Source organism: Diabrotica undecimpunctata, chromosome 1 (genome assembly GCF_040954645.1).
Source record: "Diabrotica undecimpunctata isolate CICGRU chromosome 1, icDiaUnde3, whole genome shotgun sequence".
Classification (NCBI taxonomy): Eukaryota; Metazoa; Arthropoda; class Insecta; order Coleoptera; family Chrysomelidae; genus Diabrotica; species Diabrotica undecimpunctata.
Window position 1 is genome coordinate 22,788,753 of NC_092803.1, and position 22,544 is coordinate 22,811,296.

General features: G+C 33.6%; 1 protein-coding gene across 1 annotated transcript; it reads right to left on the reverse strand.

The window, feature by feature from the left end:
- Window positions 1-1,246: 1,246 nt before the first annotated feature.
- Got1 (Glutamate oxaloacetate transaminase 1) lies at window positions 1,247-21,068 on the reverse strand. The gene is made up of 9 exons (XM_072538965.1): window positions 20,922-21,068; window positions 20,377-20,510; window positions 19,693-19,874; window positions 19,470-19,578; window positions 19,148-19,315; window positions 8,245-8,445; window positions 8,028-8,193; window positions 5,319-5,461; window positions 1,247-1,844 (listed from the first exon to the last, which is right to left on the reverse strand). Exons 1-9 carry the CDS (start codon window positions 20,927-20,929, stop codon window positions 1,696-1,698), a joined length of 1,260 nt encoding a protein of 419 aa, XP_072395066.1. The 5' UTR covers window positions 20,930-21,068; the 3' UTR covers window positions 1,247-1,695.
- Between the last annotated feature and the right edge of the window lie 1,476 nt (window positions 21,069-22,544).

Sequence of the window (22,544 nt, forward strand, 5' to 3'; positions counted from 1 at the left end):
TTTCAACATGCCTAAAGGAAGAGCTTTGACTTTTTGGATATTCTTTCCACATGGGAGTTCCATATACGTCGCTTATCTAGGATAACTCCTACATATACTAGTATTGGCAGAGTTTTTCCCTGTCGTACCACCTATAAGGATATTTAATGTTCTTTGGAGTATGCTGGATAGAACATTAACATATTTTCCTCTTACCATAATTACTAGATCATCTGCATAGACCTGCATTTCTACTCCTGTGCGTTAAGGAGCGAGATCAAGTCATCCATCTGGAGTGACCACAGGAAGGAACAAAGCACCCTCCTGTGGGCACCTCTTAGCTGTTTTGGCCAAAATCTCTCCTTGCCGGTCTGTTAGAATCAGCCTATTTTACAGCATGGCTTTTTTCCAGTTGGATACGGTAGCGTATATCCCTTTTGATGTTGCTGCATCATAACGAGAATTTGGTAGCGTATTATTAAATGTGAGTGTTCAGAAAGGAGGTTAATGTCATTTCCCCATTATTAATAAAGTGACTGATTTTCTGAACTACTTCGTCCAGTGCTGATTCTGTTGGTTTTCCTTCTTTATATGCATGCTGGTTGCCATTGAAAAGATGATCTCTCAATGGCCCCTTCTCAATATGTCTATTAAGAATTTTTTCTATTGCCTTCGACGGAAATGATGTAAGACTGATCGGCCTAAAGGATTTAGGTAGGGCGTTGTCTTGTACACCACCTTACAGTTGTCCAAGTCTTTGGTATATTCAAATCCACAAGGAAACTAAATTCCTGTATTTGGCTGTATACCAAGTATCACAAAAAATTATTTAAAAATTCCTTTATAAAAGGTATAATAAAAACCCTATCGAGCTACATCACAGAACATTTTCGGAATAACTATTCTATCATCAGTGCTATCTGGAAGTACATGTTTAGAGCCACTAAATACATGGGTAAAAACCCTTTAAATGTTATATGATTAACGTTGAGTTGCATTTTTGATAATTAAAATTTGGGATATTTATGTTGCAATAGGAATTGATTACATGGCAACGTCCACTGATGCTGCTACTCCTTAGACGAAGTGTTTGTGAGGACTTGTTGATAGTAACTAGTTGCTACTAGTTTACATTCCAGAAGTTTTTACAGTCCATTTTAGCACATTTTTTGATTAACCAGGACAGGTCATTTCATTTTATACTTTAAATATACTTTATACCTTTTATACTTTATATATAAATGTAAAAGTGACAAAAAAGGCAACATTAAACGGACATAACATATTTATTTAGCTGTACAGTTGTATCTTACAGTAATACTTGTATAAAATGCTCTTGGGAATAAAACCACAATCAATATTGTCGTTAAGCTCGGTATATTTGTGCAAATCTCAATGGTTAATCTTTTTTGGAAATAATATAACAAAAATAGATAAAAATTAGAACAGTTTTAACATTTTAATTTTTAGTATGGAAGTTACCGTCAAAATCATATTAAAAACAATATTTTACAAAATATTGCCAAAAAAACCTATGTTTTGGTAAAATTTGGTCAGATATTCGTGTTTGAAATGTTAGCAGGTTTCTGTTTTCCATATTTATGTGATATTTTTTCTACACAAGATTGTCATAGAAGACCCATCAAAGAACGAGCTAAAGCAAAAAATGAAAATGTTTTTCTTCTGTGGCATTTTCCCATACAAATTTTAAAATACTTATATTTTGCTGGGGAGGGTGGTAACTGTTTCATGGATGGCTTTAGCAACATAGTTCACGTTGTCGTTGTTCAAACCACACATACTGATTCTTCCAGAACGCAGCAGGTAGACATGGTGTTTCTTGACTAAGTGTTCTGACTGGATTTCTGAAAAAAAAAGAAATAAATACAATTAAAATGTATGTCAATGAATTATTTTGTTACAGCAGTAACATATTGCTTCAGAAAAAGGAACATTTTCTCTCATTTTCGTGTAATTTTTCTTTGATCTTGTAGTTATTGTCCATTGTGACGACTTACTTTATCAAAAGTTTTCTTAAGATGATATATATACAGATTAAGCGAAAATACAACGGAGCATACACATTTAATAAATTGTATCTGAATTAGATTTATAATAGTCGACTAATAAAAAAACTTAATATATTAACACCATAAATTATATTAACAGTAAGTTCGACATGTAGAAAATATCGCTCAACTCCTCAACTGCCTTTCTCGTTTTGCGAGGCCGGCCGAAAGTATCAGAAAGTTTCATTTGTCAAGCAGAGCTGGGCTGTTTAACTTCGAACGTCGCGTCAATGATGTCTAACGTACTATAATTATAGTATTTGTACGATAATTACAACTTTTGCTATATTAATATAGCATATTTATGTTTTATAGACCTCGCAAAGGCTTTCGATCGCATCCAAGTCGAAGACGTCTTACACCTACTGTACAAAAGACACATACCAATCAATATTATGCAAACCATCGAAAACATCTACTTCCATAATCGAATGCAGGCAAAGATAAATGGAAAACTAACACAGTGTATACCAGTACAAAGCGGAGTCAGATAGGGTGACCCGTTAAGTCCACTTCTCTTTAATATAATAATGGACGAAATAATACAAGCAGTACGTAAAGGTCATGGTTACAGAATTGGGAACAAAGAAATCCAAGTATTATGTTATGCAGACGACGCCGCATTAATCGCCGAGACAGAAGACGAGCTGCAAAGATTAACACACATCTGCAATACAAGAGCCAAGAAATACAATATGATAATATCAGCAGAAAAACCAAATTTATGACAACATCTAAATATGTAAAATCGAAATTGATGAAAAAATAATAAAGCAGGAAGTAAGATTTAGATATCTCGGATAGATATAACTAGTTACGGAGATGTTGAAGAAGAAGTACGACAACAAACCTTAAAAGCAAGTAAAGCGGCAGGATCTCTTAATGACACAATCTGGAAGAACAAACACCTAAGACAAGACACAAAAACAAGAATCTATAAAGCAGCAATTAGACCTATATTAACATACACGGCGGAGACAAGACGTGACGACTACTTGAAATAACAGAGATGAAAATACTCCGACGAATATCAGGGAAAAGTCTGTTGGATAGGGAGAGAAGCGAAAACATAAGAAGAGCATGTAATATAGAAGACATAAATGGATGGGTGACAAAACGGAAACAGGAGTGGAACGAACACATTAGTAAAATGGCAGAGGATAGGATAGTACGAATAGCACGAGATAAGTCATCAAATGAACGAAGAAGTATTGCCAGACCAAGAAAAAGATGGTGCGATAATTTAAACAATTTAGGAGGTTAACATTGAAGAAGAAACAGGATTTAAAGCCTACATACAAGAAGGAAGAAGAAGTTTTATTAATATGTATACTTCGTGTATCAAGAGATAAGAGAATCTAAAAATATCGCAAATAATGAGAATAACTTTTAAATGGGTTTATAGTGATAAAGATTCCAAAACAAAGACGGACTGTAAAGTTTGTTTTAGTTCACTAAAATCGGAGATTCAGGTATTAAAACTTCATGAAAATAGTGCAAAACATAAAGAAATGATAAAATCTCACAGCTCTCAAGCATTATTAGTAAAGTTAACTTAATTAAAGCAAAACAAAGAAATGGATTAATTACCAATACTGTTAACGGTAGCTTATCAATACTTTCATTTAATGTATAAAAGAAAAAAATAGTACATGTAATATTTGTACCGTCAAAGCAAATGTATCTGGGATGGTACTCGATCGATGCATGGACACGTACAAAAAAGTCCAAAGATTCTAACATATGGAGGAGGATAATGATACTGAGCTTGATCTTAATCTCGGCTAATAGATTGTATAAATTTTATTGCGTTTAAAAAAATTGCTTTTATTTTTTTTTAATATTGAAACTTTTATGTATTTACTATACTATACTATATTTTTTTTATGTACTAAAATAATCTACCAGCTCGTACTATAATAGCTTTCAATAAAGTTGGCAACATTGCGTCGCGTCTCCCTCTCAGTCCAGCCTACGCAGTTCACTGAGTAGGTTGTTAGGTAAGTCTGTAACGTATGAAAATAAAATAATATCGTAAATACGCCAAGATGTATACAGTTGAAGAAAAGATACAAATTTCCTGGGAATTTTGGAGATATTTGGTACCAGCATGACGGATCTTCCAGACAAAATTCGGTAACCAGGGCAGTTATCGAAGGACATTTCCCAACCGCATAATTGCAAAAAACGGTACAATCAAGTGGACTCCAAGATCAGCAGATTCGTCCCCAAAATGATTTCTTTTGTGGCCTTTTTTAAATCAAATATTTATCGACACAATTTTGAACGTACCGAAAATTTAATAGAGTTAAGAGCGAAAATTGTCCAGCATTGTGCCAACATTACGCCGAATCAACTCAGAAATACAGGAGTATCTTTGTTGAATATATTCGGTTATGGTTTGGCACAAAAAGGCCCACACATAACACCAGGGCCGTTACCGAATTTCTCCAAAGGAAATTTCCCAACCGCATAATTGCAACAAATGCTAGAATCAAGTAGTGGCCTCCAGAATCAGCAGATTTGTCCCCAAATGATTTCTTTTTTGGTTTTCTTAAATTAAATATTTATCGGCACAATTTTGAACGTGCCGAAAATGTAATGGAGTTAAGAGCGAAAATTGTCCAGTTTTGTGCCAACATTACGCCGAATCAACTCAGAAATACAGGAGTATCTTTGTTTAATTGATTCGGTTATTGTTTGACACAACAAGGTGGATTATTTGAACTTTTAATTCATTAAATTCTTTGCCTAAATATGTATTTTAAGTTGTTTTTAGAATTTTATCTTTTAAGTTACTTTTAGAATAATTGTTTTGTTTTTTTACGAATTTATTTTTAATTTTCATTAAGACGTTACAGCAAAAATAAACCACACACCTATTTTATTGAGAAACATTATTTGTAAACAGATTTTATAGCCCGTTTAACATTTCCCAAAAAAAAATTTTTTTTCTTTTTCGGCCCGACCTAATCTACAATTCATATTTTTTGACAAACCGCATATATGTCTAAAAAAATTATTAGAACAATTTTACGGTAGGTAACCAGCAAATAATTATTTAATCATCGTAAAACCTACCGTAAAATTGATTATAATCAATCTTGTCAAGTTTGCCACACATAATGCGATTTAATATAATCGATTTGTCACGTTCGGCACCAAATAAAAGGTTTCAAATAAATTTTTCTCAAATCTAAATAATAAAATTTTCACTTTTTGTACGCATAACCTCATATATTAAAACAAGCTAAATAATGATGTACTTACCATTAAGACCCGTGTACGAGAACATTCCGATGTGTTTAGTTAAATGGCTCCAGTCTCCTGGAGTACCCAACTCCTCCAATGCGTTTCTTAACAGAGTTCTCATTTCGATTATTCTTGAAGACATCGTAGTGATATTGTCTTGCCTGAAAATAATAAAAAAGGAACCTAAAAACTTATTGTAACGAACTGGAATAAAACAATTAGTAGATATCGTTCAGATAAATTTTAGTATTGATTGCTTCAAGAAAAAAACTTCAAAACACCAAAAATCACATCTCAGAAATCATAATGTCTCAATTTTTTATCCTTTATGTATATCATAAAAATTTCAAAGGTTTTATTTAACACTTGGACATTACGTTTTAGATTTTTGACGAAGAACAAACATAATCCAATTGTTTCTTTACATTTGCAAATGCCGCTAAGCGAAACCAAGTGTCATCCTTGTTTAATCCCATGCCCTTCTTTCCATCTCACAAACATTTGAAATAATTTTAAAAAATTTAAAAATTGTGCTTTTATTTTTGAAATAATCATATAGTTTTCTTAATTTCTGGATTATCTCTTTTTATCAAGATGAAACATGTCCAGCGGTCTCCTTTTATGAGCAGAGGTGACACGCCTTTTTACCCATTCCAGGTTTATTCTTCTTTACAGTTACAATAAAATGGATCATAAAGTGCAGAAAACTATGTCTATTTTTAGTACAATTCATATATTACGTTTAATGTGTTTTAGAAACCTAAAAAGTCTCCATTTTTATACAGGATAATATTCAAATAATCCAAGAAAGTCTACAAGTTGTTCCTTATCAAAACAGCTAAAAAAATATACTATCAAAATCGTCTGGGAAGCTCTATATCAAAAGCAAATCTTGTAGTACTGATGGACTATCCATAAAAATTTTCCTAAACCTCCCAAAAAATGTGTTGGAAGTCCTGGTCTCACTAATTACCGATTCCTTTGAAAAAGGTATATTTCCAGAGTGCCTAAAGACAGCCATTATTACTCATCTTCATAAGGGTGGCAAAAAATCGAATGTCTGCAACTATAGACCTATTGCCTTACTACCGGTCCTATCCAAAATGATTGAGAGACTTATAAACGACCGACTTGTGTCCTTTCTCATCGAAAAAAACATTTTATCACAAAGTCAATTCGGCTTTTTATCCCATAAATGTACCAGTGATGCTGTTTTCTGTACTACATGAGGTCTGCCACTGTTTGTTGTGACTATGCCAAAGCTTTTGATTGTGTAAATTACGACATTTTGATAAAAAATTTAAATTTCAACGGAATTCGAGGTATTTCTTTGAATTGGTTCCAATCGTACTTGGGAAATAAGAAACAACTAGTTAGAACAAATGATACTGACTCTAGTCACAAAAGCATTGTATGTGGAGTACCACAAGCTTCAGTATTGGGTCCTCTACTTTCCTTATCTTTATAAATGACATCATTACCTTGAAAATCGAAGGAAAAATTTTTTCTTGCTGATGATACCAGTATCACCTGGAGGAACTCTAACATTGCAACTCTTCATGCAACTATAACTTGGTCCTTGATCAACTTAAAATAAAAACCTGGTCCGACTCTAATTTATTCTCTTTTAACGTGGATAAGACTATAAAGGAGGTCTTCAAGCCTTGCTTCTTAATAACAGACAGATCAGTATCGTTAATTCTGTAAAATTTCTTGGTATTTTTATAGACAGCCACCTTAAATGGTCCCTTCATATCGATTTGTTAAGTAAGAAACTAGCATCTGCCTATTATGCAATAAGATCTGTTTTGAAGGAAATCAATTTAGCATCTTCCAAAATAACATTTTTTCTTTGTTCGAGTCTCATCTTCGATATGGTCTTCCTTTTTGAGGTTCTAGTACAGCTGTCCAATCTGATGTTATTTTTAAATTACAAAAAAAGAGCAATACGGTATCTTTTTGGCCTCAGTAGAATAACACATTGCAGAAGCTACTTCAAAAATCACGGGATTTTAACTCTTCCCTCTTTATATATTTTAGAAACTGTTTGCTTAATTCGTAAACACCTACATGTTTTTCCAGCAAGACCTAATCATGAGTACTCCATCAGAAATTAAACCTTTGATGTGTATTTACCGATCCCGTCCACTGAGTTAGTAATCGGCAAAAAAATTATACAACCATCTTCCTTTGCAACTTAAATCTACAACTTCGTTTCTTAAGTTCAGTAAAATGACAAAAGCCAATCTATCTGAAAGACCATATTATTCATTGAAAGAGTTTCTTGACGAATAACTAAGAAATTACAGTATGTTTATGTTCAAGTAATTAAAGTATTTTTATATATATTTGGGTATCCCATGCAACAACTTAAACTTATTGATTTGTAGGGTTTTATTATGCAATTTGCAATTTATTTAAATTTTGCAATGGATTGTGTATTTTATTATCTTTTATTTTGTGATAATGACGATTTATGTAATTTCAGTAAATTTTAAATTGTTATTTTATAAAAGTGTACAATTTTCAGTGACAATCAAGCATATTTCTATTCTGCTTGTTAAAGTAAAAATTGTAGACCTTCCAAAAGTGAACCAAAACAAATAAAAATTGTTCTGAAAGCGACTAAAAATATATATAAACTCTTAACGAGACTAATTGGCAGTTGAAATTTGGTTTTAATTACAAATGAAGCAACCACTATAGTAGTATTTCAACAATACTTACCACTGCTTGGCCAAATCTGGGTTATTGAGTACATAAGATACTATCCTGGCCCCGTGACTAGGTGGGTTTGAGTACATTCCTCTAACGATGAGAGTAAGCTGCGATTTGACAGGGGCCGCAAGGTCTGGTTTGCTAACCACTACCGTTAGATTTCCAACACGTTCATCTAAAATCAACAACTGTTAATACATATTTTTTTGAGAGAGAAATAACTTACTGTAAAGGCCGAAGTTCTTGGCAAAACTCTGGGCACAGAAGAACTCGTAGCCTTCGGCGGCGAATTTTCTTACTACAGAAGCGTCTTTGACCAAGTTACCAGAGGCGAAACCTTGGTAGGCACAGTCGAAGAAGGGGAACAATTTTCTTTCTTTTAAAACAGTTGCGATTTCTGTCCATTGTTCGGGAGTGGGATCTGAACCTGGAAAATTGTAAGAAAACTACATGAAACCTGCAATTGGTATTCAAAATCGTATTCAAAAAATTAAGAAAATGATACTTGCAACTTTTATACATCTTATCAAGAAAATATATCAGCAAAATAGGTGTTTAACATGTGCTAAGATAAAGAATTTTTAAAATCTTTAATCTTTTGAATTATTTGAAGCTAGCTTTTATAATTTGTTTAGTTTTATTAAAATATGGTGTTTAAAATTTATATTTATCTTAATTTTTTACATTATTATTTATATAAATGAGCTTAACGCTAGAAAAACACAGTGGAAGGAAAATGACCTAATGCTTGAGTTTATCAATAGTATCCCTAAGCCAACTACTAAAAACTAGTGGCCAAAAAAACCAATAAGAGGGAGATCTCTTTCACAAAAGTTAAGTGCCTACTACCAAAATCCTGGTGATATTAAAACAAAATTTGAATGTTCAAAGATCCTTAGTTTTGGCATGTAAATTTGATGTTATAATATTGGTGAAACCATGGTTGAATGAACAAATTTCTATTCCAAAGCCTAGATAGCTTGGTTACACAATCTTTAGTTTAAAGGATAACTTGAGCTACGGTTCTGTTAAGATCTCTTCTCATTTTCTCACAAGGTGTGTTTATACTTTGAGTAGTTCGTTTGCATGTTGTTTAATCAATTACTTGTAAATGGAATTTTTCCAAACCCATGGAAAACCACTTTTGTCACAGCAGTACATAAATCCGGTGATAAGTAATGTTAAAAACTATCATTCTATCAGCAAGCTAAATGTGATTCCTAAGTTGTTTGAAATACTTGCGAAAAAATTTCTTTCTGGGCATTGTAAGAATATTATCATTGATGAGCAGCATGGTTTTTTCAATGTTAGGGTCACAATAACTAATCTCTTGTTATTCCAACAAAATGAATTAATTCAATAGAGAGTGGCAGTCCAATTTATACTGATTTCAATAAAGCCTTTAATGGGATAAAGCATGCCACTATTATCAGGAAAGCAGATAGAACAAATTTTCCAATAGGGCCTTATGGTTTCCAAACCTTATAGTTACCTTAGTAATAGAAACCAGAGAGTTAAAATTAAGAACCACTTATCTAAACCCATTTGAGCTCATTCTGGTTTTACTTAGGGATTTCACTGTGGACTCTTGATTTTCAATCTGTTTATACACGACATTGGTATGGATTTTCAGTTTCCAAATTTTTATTATTTACAAATGATCTTAAGTTAATACAAGAGTAAACAGTATTAATGAGTGTTAATTTGAATAAGGATATAGCCTCTCTTCAGAATTGGTCAATAGCTAATGGAATGAGTTTGAATATAAGTAAATGTTACTGCATTACATTTTCTAGATCTAGAGTTCCAATAGTCTTTGATTACCAGCTTCGCAACATATCACTAAAGAGAGTAAATGTGATGAAGGACTTGGGAGTTTTCTTTGATTCACGGGTACCTTTTAATGACGATTATAATTCAGTTATTTATACTAGTAAAGCTCTTTAAATGCTTGCCATTAATTCTTCAAAGATAGTGTACAATGCAACGGATAACTCAATTTTACAGCATGTCTCTAATGTATGGTCTCTGTTCTACCAAATCCAAGTTAATGCTAAGTTTAGCATAAATTTCTACGGTTTATAGCATACAAATTGAACAGACCTTTGCATACTTACTCTTAGAAGATATCACAATGCAACTTAAGCTTCATACTCAAGAAAATCGCAGGATAATCAGATGCAATACTTCTTTTAAAGATGTTATCTGGCCACATTTGTTGCTCTGTCCTGCTTTGGCTATTCTCCTTTAAAATACCCAAGAAGGTTACCAGAAATACCTGCTTGTTTGATGTTTCATATCACAGCACTAACTATGGTTTTTATATACCTGTGGCAAGCCTCTCCCGAGTTGCCAATGGATTGTGATGTGGTCCGGTTTTACTGGAGTATCATTGCCCATTTTTAAGCATAGTTTAGCCTAACCTCAGCTTAGGCTAATTTAATTGATTACCATAAAGCATTTGACGCAGTAAAACATGACAAGCTGATGGAGATATTAACAAATATTGGAATAAACACCTGTGATCTACCAATTTTTAGCAATCTTTACTGGAATCAAGCATCGTGTATCTGTATAGAGACAGGAGAATCCGATGATATCAAAATCAAACGTGGGGTTCTCCGGGGATGTATACTATCACAAGCAGTAGAAATACAATGAAGTATAATGAAGCCGGAATTCGAATTAACGGAGAATGTATCAATAAAATCAGATAGGCGCATGACACGGTGGTATTCGCTGACAGTTATGAAGCCATCCAGGAGTTAATGAATAGAATCACAGAAGTGAGTAAAAGATATGGACTTTCACTGAACATTAAGAAAACAAAGTGTATGATGATCTCTAAGAAGAAACAACAAATTGAAAGAATCAGTGTGAATGGTCAACCAATTGAAAGCGTAAAAACATACACCTACCTAGGTACGAACGTCAATGAAGGGATAGCGAAAAGCAAGATCTGCATTTCAAAAAATGGCTCAGCTATTTAAATGCCACGATTTATCAGTACCCATAAAAATCAGGTTACTACGATGTTATATCTTTCCTATACTGTTGCACAGAGTTGAGTCATGGACTCTCACAGACGCTACCTGTAAGAATATTGAGGCTTTCGAAATGTAGCTTTATCGTAGAATCCTGAAGATATCCTATACCGACCACGTTACTAACCAGGACGTTTTATTATGAATACAAAAAGGAAGAGAGTTGTTAACCACAACAAAAACAGCCAAAATTGGATACCTCGGTCACATCATGAAGAACAGCAAAAGATATGGGTTGCTGCAATTAATTCTTTAAGGAAAAGTAGAATGAAAACGTATACCAGGAAAAAATCTACGTACGTAGTTTAACACAACAACCACAAATCTTTTCAGAGCCGCAGTTTGCAAGGAAGTTATATTATATATACAGGAAGTAGAAAAGCATGAGAAGGGAATTTCATAAACTTGGGTTTCGCTGGAAAAAAAACAGTCGACAATAGAAAAATGTTGATAGTAAAACATGAAATTAGACATTTAAGGCTGCAATACATAAGGAACATTAGGGAAGCTACACAAAGAAAAAATTTTTGTAGTGTTTGCTAACGAGACTTATTTATTAACGAGTCATACATCCAAAAACAATTGGTGTGACACGAGTAATGATGGACTTGGGGTCAACAGGGCAACGTTTAATTATTGATGGGACAGGAAATGAAAAAGGTTTTGTTCCTGGATCTTATTTGAGGTGGAAGTCGACGTCAAAATCTTGAGGCTATCATGATGACATGAACTTTACAAATTTTAAAAAATGGTTGGAACAACAACTTTTGGGCAACTTGCTTCCAAATAGTGTAATAGTGTTGCATAATGCACCATACCATAATAAACACGAAGATAAATGTCCCACATTTTCATCGAAGAAGTGTGTTATGCAATCGGATGAATTTTTTCTTTTTTCAAACATTTCTTGTGGAAGAATGAAAAAAAAAAATAACTGACAAAGTCATCGCAACTGAACGTGAATTAATATCAAAAGAGACATTCATTGATGTAGTCGTGGATAATATGGTTATCAACATAGACGAAGGACCAGACAGCGATGATTTTCAATCAAATTCAGACAACGAAAACAACGATTTTGATGATATTTGAATAAAACTGGTAAGCATATTTTGCTTAAATAGCTTATTATTAGCTTTCTAATTTAATAGACTTGTTCATTTTAATAATCATGACGAATACTTCACCTAATAACATATTTTATCAATTACCTCAAGCAACTTTGATATTAGTGCTTTGATAATAAATATATTACAAAACCATGACTGTAATTATCGAGTATTAATTATTTTACAGTTCAAAAACAAATTTCTAAAATAATAATTGATTAGGTAATGCTGCATAAATGGCCCTCTCTATCACTTCTCTTGTTCGCAGTTTCAGATAAATGTGTTCTACTATAAAAATTAATAAGTGAGAATAATGGTAGATCACATTTATAAAATGGACAGCTTGTAGTTCAGATTGTAAGCCCAGTAAGTCATAAGTAGGATATATTTAGGTTGTAGCAGTGCCGGATTAAGGGGGGGGGGGGCTATGGGACTATTAGCCCCCGGTGGTAAATTTTGAGAGGCGGTACGTCGCTCCCATCACGTTTTTTTTTTCTATATGTGGATATTTCAAATTTATGGAATTGGTTTTCTGAAATAGCATGGTAATAAAACTTCGTCTCGTCACCGATAAGATCCATGCCTGAGGTACTAGGTCGCACAAAAACACGTTTCATGTTTCCGAGAAATGGGTCAGCGCCACTCCGCGTGGCGGCAGCGTGTCCGGCTCCAACACGCCATGTCGTCAGTCGTCAGTCGTGTTAGCGCAGTTTTCGAGACTAGTCTCAAATATTACTTATTTATTAGTGAAGTGTTTTCGTGACGTTTCTAAAAAATGAGCGGAAAGGAAGGAGGTGCATTTTGGAAACGACAAAAGTTAGAAAAACAACAAAAATTAAATGCAGTATTAAAAAAAACCCAAAATTCAGCTTTTTTTTACCAAATCCAGGCAAGATATTATACCAACGAGCACTTCTTTTCAAAACGATCCAATTGCAACAGTTTCAGATGTTTTAGACGGTAGGTTTATTTGACTGTTTTAGTTACTTTTTTAGTAAAATAAAATTTGCAGCAGGATCTTCATTACTTCGAGATGATTTATCCACAGCAAATCCAGGCCAAATTTTGTGATATCAAGTAACATCCTGAAAAGAGTTCTTCTAAACGTCAAATTCTAGTCGAAAGTGGTGTTAATCAAGTTGATTTACAAGATCCAAAATTCTGGTCAAGAAATTGTGTAGATGAAGTGCTGAAAGAATTCAAACCACAGGATCTTAATTCTTTAGACTTTAAATCTTCAAAAAGAAAAATAGGAAAACAAAACAGGTACTGCACTAAATCACTATTCTATAAAGTTTTAAAGAATGGTTAAAAAATTCGGCGTGACTAGTTAGTTTATTCCAAAAGCACAGGCTCTTTATTTTGCTTATATTGCCAACTCTTTTTAAGCGAAAATTGCACTATTTCCTTTTTTATTGGATTTGACGACTCGAAAAAGGCTAAAGAAAAATGTGACAGTCATGAAAGGTCAGTCGTTCATTTAGAACATCTTAAAAATTTTATTTCAAGAAATTCATTGAGTATGAGAAAGATCGATGATTCTCTGCGGCAACAGGTTGAACATGAGACCACATATTGGCGAAACATTTTACAAAGAGTCGTTAGTGTCATAAAATTCTTAGCTAGTAGGGGACTACCTTTTAGAGGAACCAATGAAAAATTTGGTTCTACTAGCAATGGCAACTACCTTGGATTACTAGAGTTGTTCGTGGAATAATATCCTCTTTTAAAATAACATATTGAACAATATGCTTCAAACGGCTGTGATTCATTATTTATCAAAAACGATTTGTTTTGAATTTTTGCAAGTGTTTTGGACCACATATTAGAAGAAATTGTAAAATAAATTCATTGTGGCGAATATTATTCAATCAGTGTTGACTCTTTGCCTAATATAACACGTACAGATCAACTGACATTCATTATTAGGTATGGCTCGGACACCGAAACACCTGCCGAGAGGTTCATATAGTTTTTAGACAACACTGGCCACAAAGCCGAAGATATGGAAGCCAGCAGTTTATAGAGGTCTTCATTCCCTAAATTTGATTATGCAACATGCAGCAGAATGCATTATGGAAAGTACTTTTTTTTTAAATGCTGAAGAAATTTATGTTTTTTCTCAGCTTTAACTTACAGATGGAAACGACTCAATGATCTATTGTGGCCATACAACATTTGTTCCAAAAAGAGCTAATGTGACTCGATGGTCAGGACGATTTAATGCACTAAAAACTCTTAATTTATGCTACCAAGATATAAAGTAAGCACTTTTAGAGTTATCCTCTAACGACGACGAGAAGATGCCTGTTCGCTGTCAAGCAAACAATTTACACGACAAGATGGCAACGTTACAATTTGGTATTTATGTTGCATGTTCGTATTTGTATAGCTCATTACAACATTTTTACGAGTCTCTTCATGATAAATGTAATTTATTTGAACAAAAGGGGCAGCTCTTATCACAACAAACGGAATACAGCACAGAAATTAGAAGTCGCAAAAGAAAATTACAGTTTGACGAAGCAGATACAGAAGAGATCCTTACACCGTAAAATAAGATTAGAACCCAAGAGCTGTATAAAATAATTGATTATTTGCCAAATAATCTGAAATCTAGAGGAAAAGCTTATGAAGATCTTGCCATCACTTTCTCATTTTTATTTTCTTTACCTCTTTTAGAGGATAATGTGATTTCAGACAAAGCGTCGGTATTATTAGTGAATATTTATTCGAATGACTTGGATACATCTCCAGCAAGTGAGTGTATTCAATTAAAACATTATTTTATAATGTCACTACTAAGCCAAGTTCAGTATAACAATCCAACAACTCACAGTGCTACTTTTGTAATGGAGCTTTTGCATAAAAATAATATAATTGCAACCTTCCCAAACGTAGAAATAGCACTAATAACCTTCTTATCGTTTATGGTTACTAATGCAACTGGTGAAAGATTATTTTTCACTTTAAAACGAGCCAAAAATTATTTGAGAAATACTATGACGGAAGAAACATTAAATTCGTTCGCTGTTTTAAATATTAATAATAATCTGCTTACAAAATTAGATTTTAATAAAATCATCAACCTGTTTGCAAGTAGGAAGTCCAGGAAATTTTGTTTGTAAATAATTATGTTAATTTACTTTATAAGTTGTGAGTTTGTGTCTTTGTGGCTTTTTTTATATATTTGTAATAAATTACCTAAGAATATTAAAACAGTTTTAATGAATTGTTAACCTAAGACGCATCTATACCTACTGGAGAATGGCGGTATAGTATGACTTGGCCCCCGGCGGTCCATGAACTAAATCCGGCACTGGGTTGTAGGATAAATTCCTAGTAATTTTAACTGTATGACAAAAAATTATAAAATAATTCCGCATTACTTATAAAACGACCAAGTTATGACCTAAAGTTGAATCTTATTAAACCATAAGTGATAAGCCACATATATGTAATTTACGTGACTAACAAATAAAAATTTAATTTTGATATAAAATAAAGATAATAATAGATCCATTCAGTTAGAAACATAACTTTGCAATTATTTATTTTTCTCTTAACAGCAAATAACTTTGTTATGTTTTATATTCAACATTGCGTCAAATTGAGATAATTTTTATCTACTGTGCGTCCGTTAATTTCAAAATGTTGTTCACTTGTTGTTTTGTATAAAACTTAATGAGGTCGCTGGTTAAATGATATTCGATAAATAATAATAACGAAAAAAGTGCAATAATTTGTTTGTAAGTCAATTAGCGAAAAATAGCAAATGTTCGTAAATGGATATGTAAAATATGCAATTCAAATAACAATTGGCAGATTGGCAGAACTTGACAATAATTAATCAGCCAATTTGAGTTCGAGAATTTAAAAGATGCACTAAAGCCATATTATACTTAGCTAATATACTATGATTAAATAAAAGATTTAAAACTAAATAAGGTCATATTCTGAATATTAAAAATAAAATATTTAAATGAGTCTTGACACTTTTCCAAACATTCTCCGCCCCAAAACGAATGTTTTTAAAAACAACTACAATGATAAGGATAAAAAACAAGCACTGAACTATTAATGTAATAATAATAGAAAAGAAGAAAAATATAGTTGTTAACAAATAGGTAGTGGACAGATCTTGACCACCGGACGTTGTAGGATGCCATCTGAAGCTGTCCTCAGACTAACAACGCGTACAATACCGTCGGTGCCGATATGCAACTCAATGATTCTGGCCAATTGCCAGTGAAGAGGAGGCTGTTGTTCATTTTTTATGAGGACTAGAGAACCTTTAATGAGAGATGGGGTTGGACTATGCCATTTAGATCGCTCTTGAAGAGAATGAATATACTCTTTAGACCATCTTTTCCAAAAGTCCCCCCTTATCCTTTGGATTAACTGCCAACGATTCAGACGGTTAATCTTTAAAGCGCAAAAATTAAAAAATGACCAGGAGTAAGTGCCTGCAAGTCATTAGGGTCAGAGCTTGCTGCACACAAAGGACGAGAGTTAAGAACTGCCTCGATTTGAGTCATAAGAGTATAGAACTCTTCATAAGTCAAAATTTGTGTACCCAAAACACGATACATATGGTTCTTGAATGATTTGGCCCCAGCCTCGGCTAACCCATTAAAATGAGGGGCACCGGGTGGATTAAAATCCCAGGTAATAGAAAGAGTCTCAGCAGCAGATTGAGCTAGTTTAATGATTTCGTTGCTGGCTCCCTTAAAATTGGTACCTTGATCACTCCTAATGGTTAGGCACTTACCGCGTCGAGATACAAATCTACGAAAGGCAGCCAAAAAGGACTCAGAACTAAGATTTGAAGTTACTTCCAGATGAATGGCCTTTGTACTCGTACACACGAATACACAAACATATCCTTTGTATGTTTTTGCACCTCTATGTTTGGACATTAATAACGAGAATGGTCCTGCAAAATCCACACAAACAGACAGGAAAGCACGTAACGGAGTAACTCGGACAGTTGGCAAGTTTGCCATAAAGGGGTTGTAAGATTTAGGTCGGCATCTAAAACAATGAATGCACTTCGACAAACAGCGATGAATGGCACTTTTCGGAGACAGAATCCAAAAACGCTGAAGCAATAAATAATGCATAGCCTTTAAACCAGGGTGCAGATGCGTTTGATGAGTCCATTCGATGATTAAATCGGTGAGACGATGAGTTTTGGGTAATAGCAATGGATGTTTTACATCAAAAGACAACCGAGACTTTTGTAATCGACCTCCTACTCTCAAAAGACCATATTCATCAATAAAGGGTGCGAGTTTACGAAAAGGTTTGGGTAACAGCGAATTTTGTTGAATTTTGAGGAAAATATCCGAAAAAACGTCAGCTTGTACGTGCTTAATAATGTATCGTAACGCAGATTCCATCTCTAAATGACTGTTCAGAGAATCTGAAAAGGCAGCATTGTTTTTTCTTTGAAGTTTAGCCACGAATTTTAAGACGTAAACCATGACTTTCTGAATTTTTATCAGGGATGAAAATTTTGAAAGTAAAGTAGAGATGATATTATCCGAAATGACTGGTATCAACGATAATACAGTGGGCAATTTTTCTTCTAACATTTCCGTGGAGTGGGAGGAGTGAAAATTAACTTGAGAGGGCCAACAATTCCTTGACTTCGAAAGAAAATCAGGACCGCGCCACCAGAGTGAAAATTGTAGTAGTTGTGCCGGTGTCAAACCACGACTAGCACAATCAGCAGGGTTTTGATTAGATGGCACATAATGCCAAGAAGAACATGGTATAAGTTCTTGTATGTGTCTTACCCGATTGGCAATAAAGGTTTTCCATTTATGCGGAGAAGAATTAACCCAAGTAAGAGTAATCGTGGAATCCGACCAAACATGAATATATGAAAAAAAAAAAAGATATGCTTAAACGACTCTTGAATGAAGGCGACTAGATCTGCCAGCAATACAGCTGCCAACAGTTCCAATCTTGCAATAGATTGTGTCTTCAGAGGAGAAACTCGACATTTAGCACACACAAGTACAGTTTCAAATTTATCAGAAGTACTAAATCGGAAATATACAACGCTGGCGTATCCTAACTCTGAAGCATCGCAGAATCCATGAATCTCAACTTTAGAAGACTTATTAAAGCCGAAGTGTCTAGGGATTTGAATGTTTGCAAGGTCAGGTAACTGATGCCATACCTGTTGTATTTGTTCAGGTGGTTCATCATCCCAAGATACATTGGATTGCCACAACTGTTGTAGCAGACGTTTGGCCCTTAAAAGACATGGGGAGATGAAACCAAGAGGACCAAAAATACGACTGATTTCCGAAAGAATAGCCCGCTTTGTACAAGTTTTGTCAAGGGGACAGTAAGAATAAGAAAAGATGTCAGTCGACGGGTCCCATTTCAGGCCTAGCACCTTAATAACGGAAGGTTCCTCTGGACTCTGAAGTGTTTGGGTTGATAAATGTTTCCCAAAAACATGTTGTTTTCAGACAAGTGAATTCTCAGAACTTGACAATAATTAATCAGCCAATTTGAGTTCGAGAATTTAAAAGATGCACTAAAGCCATATTATACTTAGCTAATATACTATGATTAAATAAAAGATTTAAAACTAAATAAGGTCATATTCTGAATATTAAAAATAAAATATTTAAATGAGTCTTGACACTTTTCCAAACACTTGTTGTTCTTAATAGATAATTTGTTAATAGTGTGCAAACAAGTGTTATCAATTAAAAGTGTTAAAATTATTAAAAAATAAATAAAAACATCTGAAAATGTATGAATATCTTACTGTAGATATAACATTACAGTTAAGAAACAACAATAATAGATACAACAAACTTTACTGATATTAAATTACAGAAAATTACATTGAAAATTCTTTCAAGGAAATCAACCAAATAAACAAGCTGTTGATTTTCACAAAGACCATATAATGAATGATAGTTTTAGTTGGTAATATTCTAAAATTTACCTGTAGGATTGTGTGCACAAGCATGTAAAATGATGACAGCACCCTCTGGAGCATTTCTCAGATCTTCTATCATACCATTAAAGTCTAAACCACGAGTTTTATTGTCCCAGTATCTGTAGCTGCGTTCCTCTTTAAAGCCAGCATTCTTAAAGAGCAATTTGTGGTTTTCTGTAAAGAAACACTATTGAATTCATGTTATCAGGTCAATATTAAGGATACAATTAGAAAAAATTATAGTTTACTTGAACTCTTCTACTGTATCTAAATGTTTACTGCTGCTCTGAATATTTAAAATGGTAGAGAAACTGATCAAAGTTCTTACCCCAAGTAGGATCAGAATAGTAAAAGGTAGTTTTTCCTAATACTCTGGCAAGGAACTCAGCACCAACTCTAAGGGCTCCAGTACCAGATAGAGATTGGACACCAAATGACTGGAATAAAACAGTAAAACATTACAATCATATATGCATAATTTACAGGATGTTAAAAAAATCAAAGAAAATTAACAATTTAGAAAATTTAGAAAGAATAAAAAAATAGCTTACCCTTCCTTCACGGATTGCAGGTGAATCTTGTCCTAGCAACATGGTAGTAGCTGCAGAACTGAAAGCCTCCAAACCCAAAATTGGCAAGTACTCTTTGTTGAGTGATTCATCATTGGCTAGAGCTTTTTCTGCTGTTCTTACAACTGGCAGAACCCATGGTTTACCTTCAGTGTTTCTGTAAGCTGAAAAAATATTAAATTTGATCAATTTTAGGATTGTTCATAATGGATTTTATTGACTAATATTCAGCTCTGGATATTGTACTGGCCAAAGAAATATGTTACTGTTCTCTTCAATTCAAAATTATGTAAGTGTGGGAGTTACATATGGATTAATGTTATCCTGAAAAATGTTAAGAAGGTTTGAATATTGATTTAGAAGCCTTGATCAATGTCTTCTTCTTCATTTTGAAAAATAACAGAAGTCAAGAATACTGTACAAATGTAATTTTTACTTGATTGGGTAGTTAGATTTTTTTTATTGAATTTATTAGACATTATAAGTATTTGCATTTAGATAAGGTTATATGTTATAAAATATCGTTTTAATATATTTTATAAAACCCCTTGGATACTGTGGATGTACTTATTACATAATAAATGATATATTCTGGAACTTATCTGTAATAATAGTTGATTAAAATATTTACAGAACCTGTTTATACTATTCAAAATTAAAACCTACCTCCAACTCCAAGATTCACTTTCTTATCGAAAGTATCATCATTGTAGGCCTTAGTGAGAGCAAAAACTTCCACAGGAGGTCCTAATTCAACTTCTGAGAACCACGACATTGTGTCCGGCACTTGTATTTTGAACCTTGAAACAAAAGTGTGTATATAATAAGAATTGTCAAGCGCAACTGAAGTGAGTGGGTTAATTAAAAAACCTTTGCTTTATTTAAAGAAGATAACTAATGTGATGTGACCTTTGGAGAAGGTCATCTACAAAGTGATTAAGTATCCTATCAGAATCAGATGATACAGTTGTCACTGTCAGAAGTGTCAGAGAACAGTGAAAACTCTTCTTTAGACACTACACACTATAGAACCAATAATACACAGAACTGTAAGATACAAATTGAATTATGTATTTAAAAATATTATAATTAAAACAGTACAAGCAATAAAACAAAATACTATTCTCTTCAAAATGAATAGACATATTTAAGCAAACGGCAAATATTTATATAATTTGAATATAAATAAGAATAGCAATATAATTACTTACACCATCATGACGATCCACTTATAGTTCTTCAGTTCTACTATAAATAATCTTACTACATTGTCCAGTTCAATAAATATTGTCTTATATATGTCCTTAAAATGGATTCAAAGGTTTAACAAACGTTATAACTCCCTAACTAAAACCACATCCTGTTTCGGCATTTGTAAATATCGGTTTTCTATCTGTACCCACTAGTTGTTGCGATAACTTATCAGTAATTCTTTTTGATGTGTTTACGTGATTATTTTATACATGCTTTAGACATATTGGCACATAAAAACATTGAAATTTAAAAACTTCTGTAGGTAGATTTAAGAAAAATCAACTCTTAGGTAGGGAAAAATGGCTTCTTATCTCGTGCAAATCACTCAACTCATGATTATTGAAGGTTCTGAAATTATTTTCATAAATGAACATAAGTCAAATAATATTTTATATGGCATTCAACTACAATTAACTGTAATGAGAATTATTTAAAAATTAAAAATAATATGGATAAAAAATAATAAGTAATAGGTATAAACATTTACTGGCTACCTTGTTAAATTGTTTTTCACTTCCTCTGCAGTACCTATATCAACTTATCATACGATACATCTATTTCGAGATAATTGATTGAAATTCATGATTTGTTCTATTATTTGTTCGTTAATCATTAGTTTGTATCTGATGGGTCTCTTGGCTATAATCATTGACTGGGTCTTTTCGTGGGATATTAACATGTTTAACTTGTGTGCTGTTAGGTATATTGAATCTGTAAAGTAGGCGCTGGAGGTCATCTTCATTTTCTGCCATGATTATCTCGTCCTCCCTATAGCAGATGATACTCAAAGCTTGGATTTCCATTCTGTAGCCAATGTTGGCTTCATTTACGATTTCTATGATCTTTTCCATGATCATGTTAAAGAGATTCGGACTGATGAACGGCTCGTGAGGCGTTGAGGTTAATACACCCGCTTATGTGTATTATACACTGTATAATACACATAAGCGGGTATGTCAGCGACCTAAAGGATCGACTGGTTAAGGTCCAAGATTTCGCCAGGAATAAGCACTCAACTCACCAGTGACCAAATGAAGGTTAGGTTGGATCAGAAATAAACTTATGTTAGTTTCAAAGAAGGCGATGCAGTTTGGCTCTATTAACCAACCAGAAGGAAAGGTCTAAGTTTCAATTGCAGCGGACCTAGAGAGGACCTTACATGGTTACCAAGAAGATTAACGATCTTGTATATAGAGTGCAACTGACGCCTCGAAATAAGCCGAAGGTCGTCCACCAAGTGACTGTGTCCTTATAAAGGTCAGAATCCACCGACGTGGTCCACTTATGTACTGTTCGGGGCGAACAGCCTGAAAGAAGGGGGCGATGTTATGAGTCACAACGCTCTAATTGTTGCCTTTCGTCTGGTAGCAATAGCAATTCTAGAAGACGAATTAACCACTTGTCAAAAAAGTTCTCGAACTTCTATCTTCTTCTTATGGTGCCCTATCCAATTAGTGGATGTTGGCGACAATTCTGGCATACTCCTCTCGATTTGTGTGGCTCGAAAGAGTGCATGGGCATCGAGGTTTGTCCAATCCCTTGTTCTTAAGCCATGAGTATTTCTTTGTTCCGATGCCCCG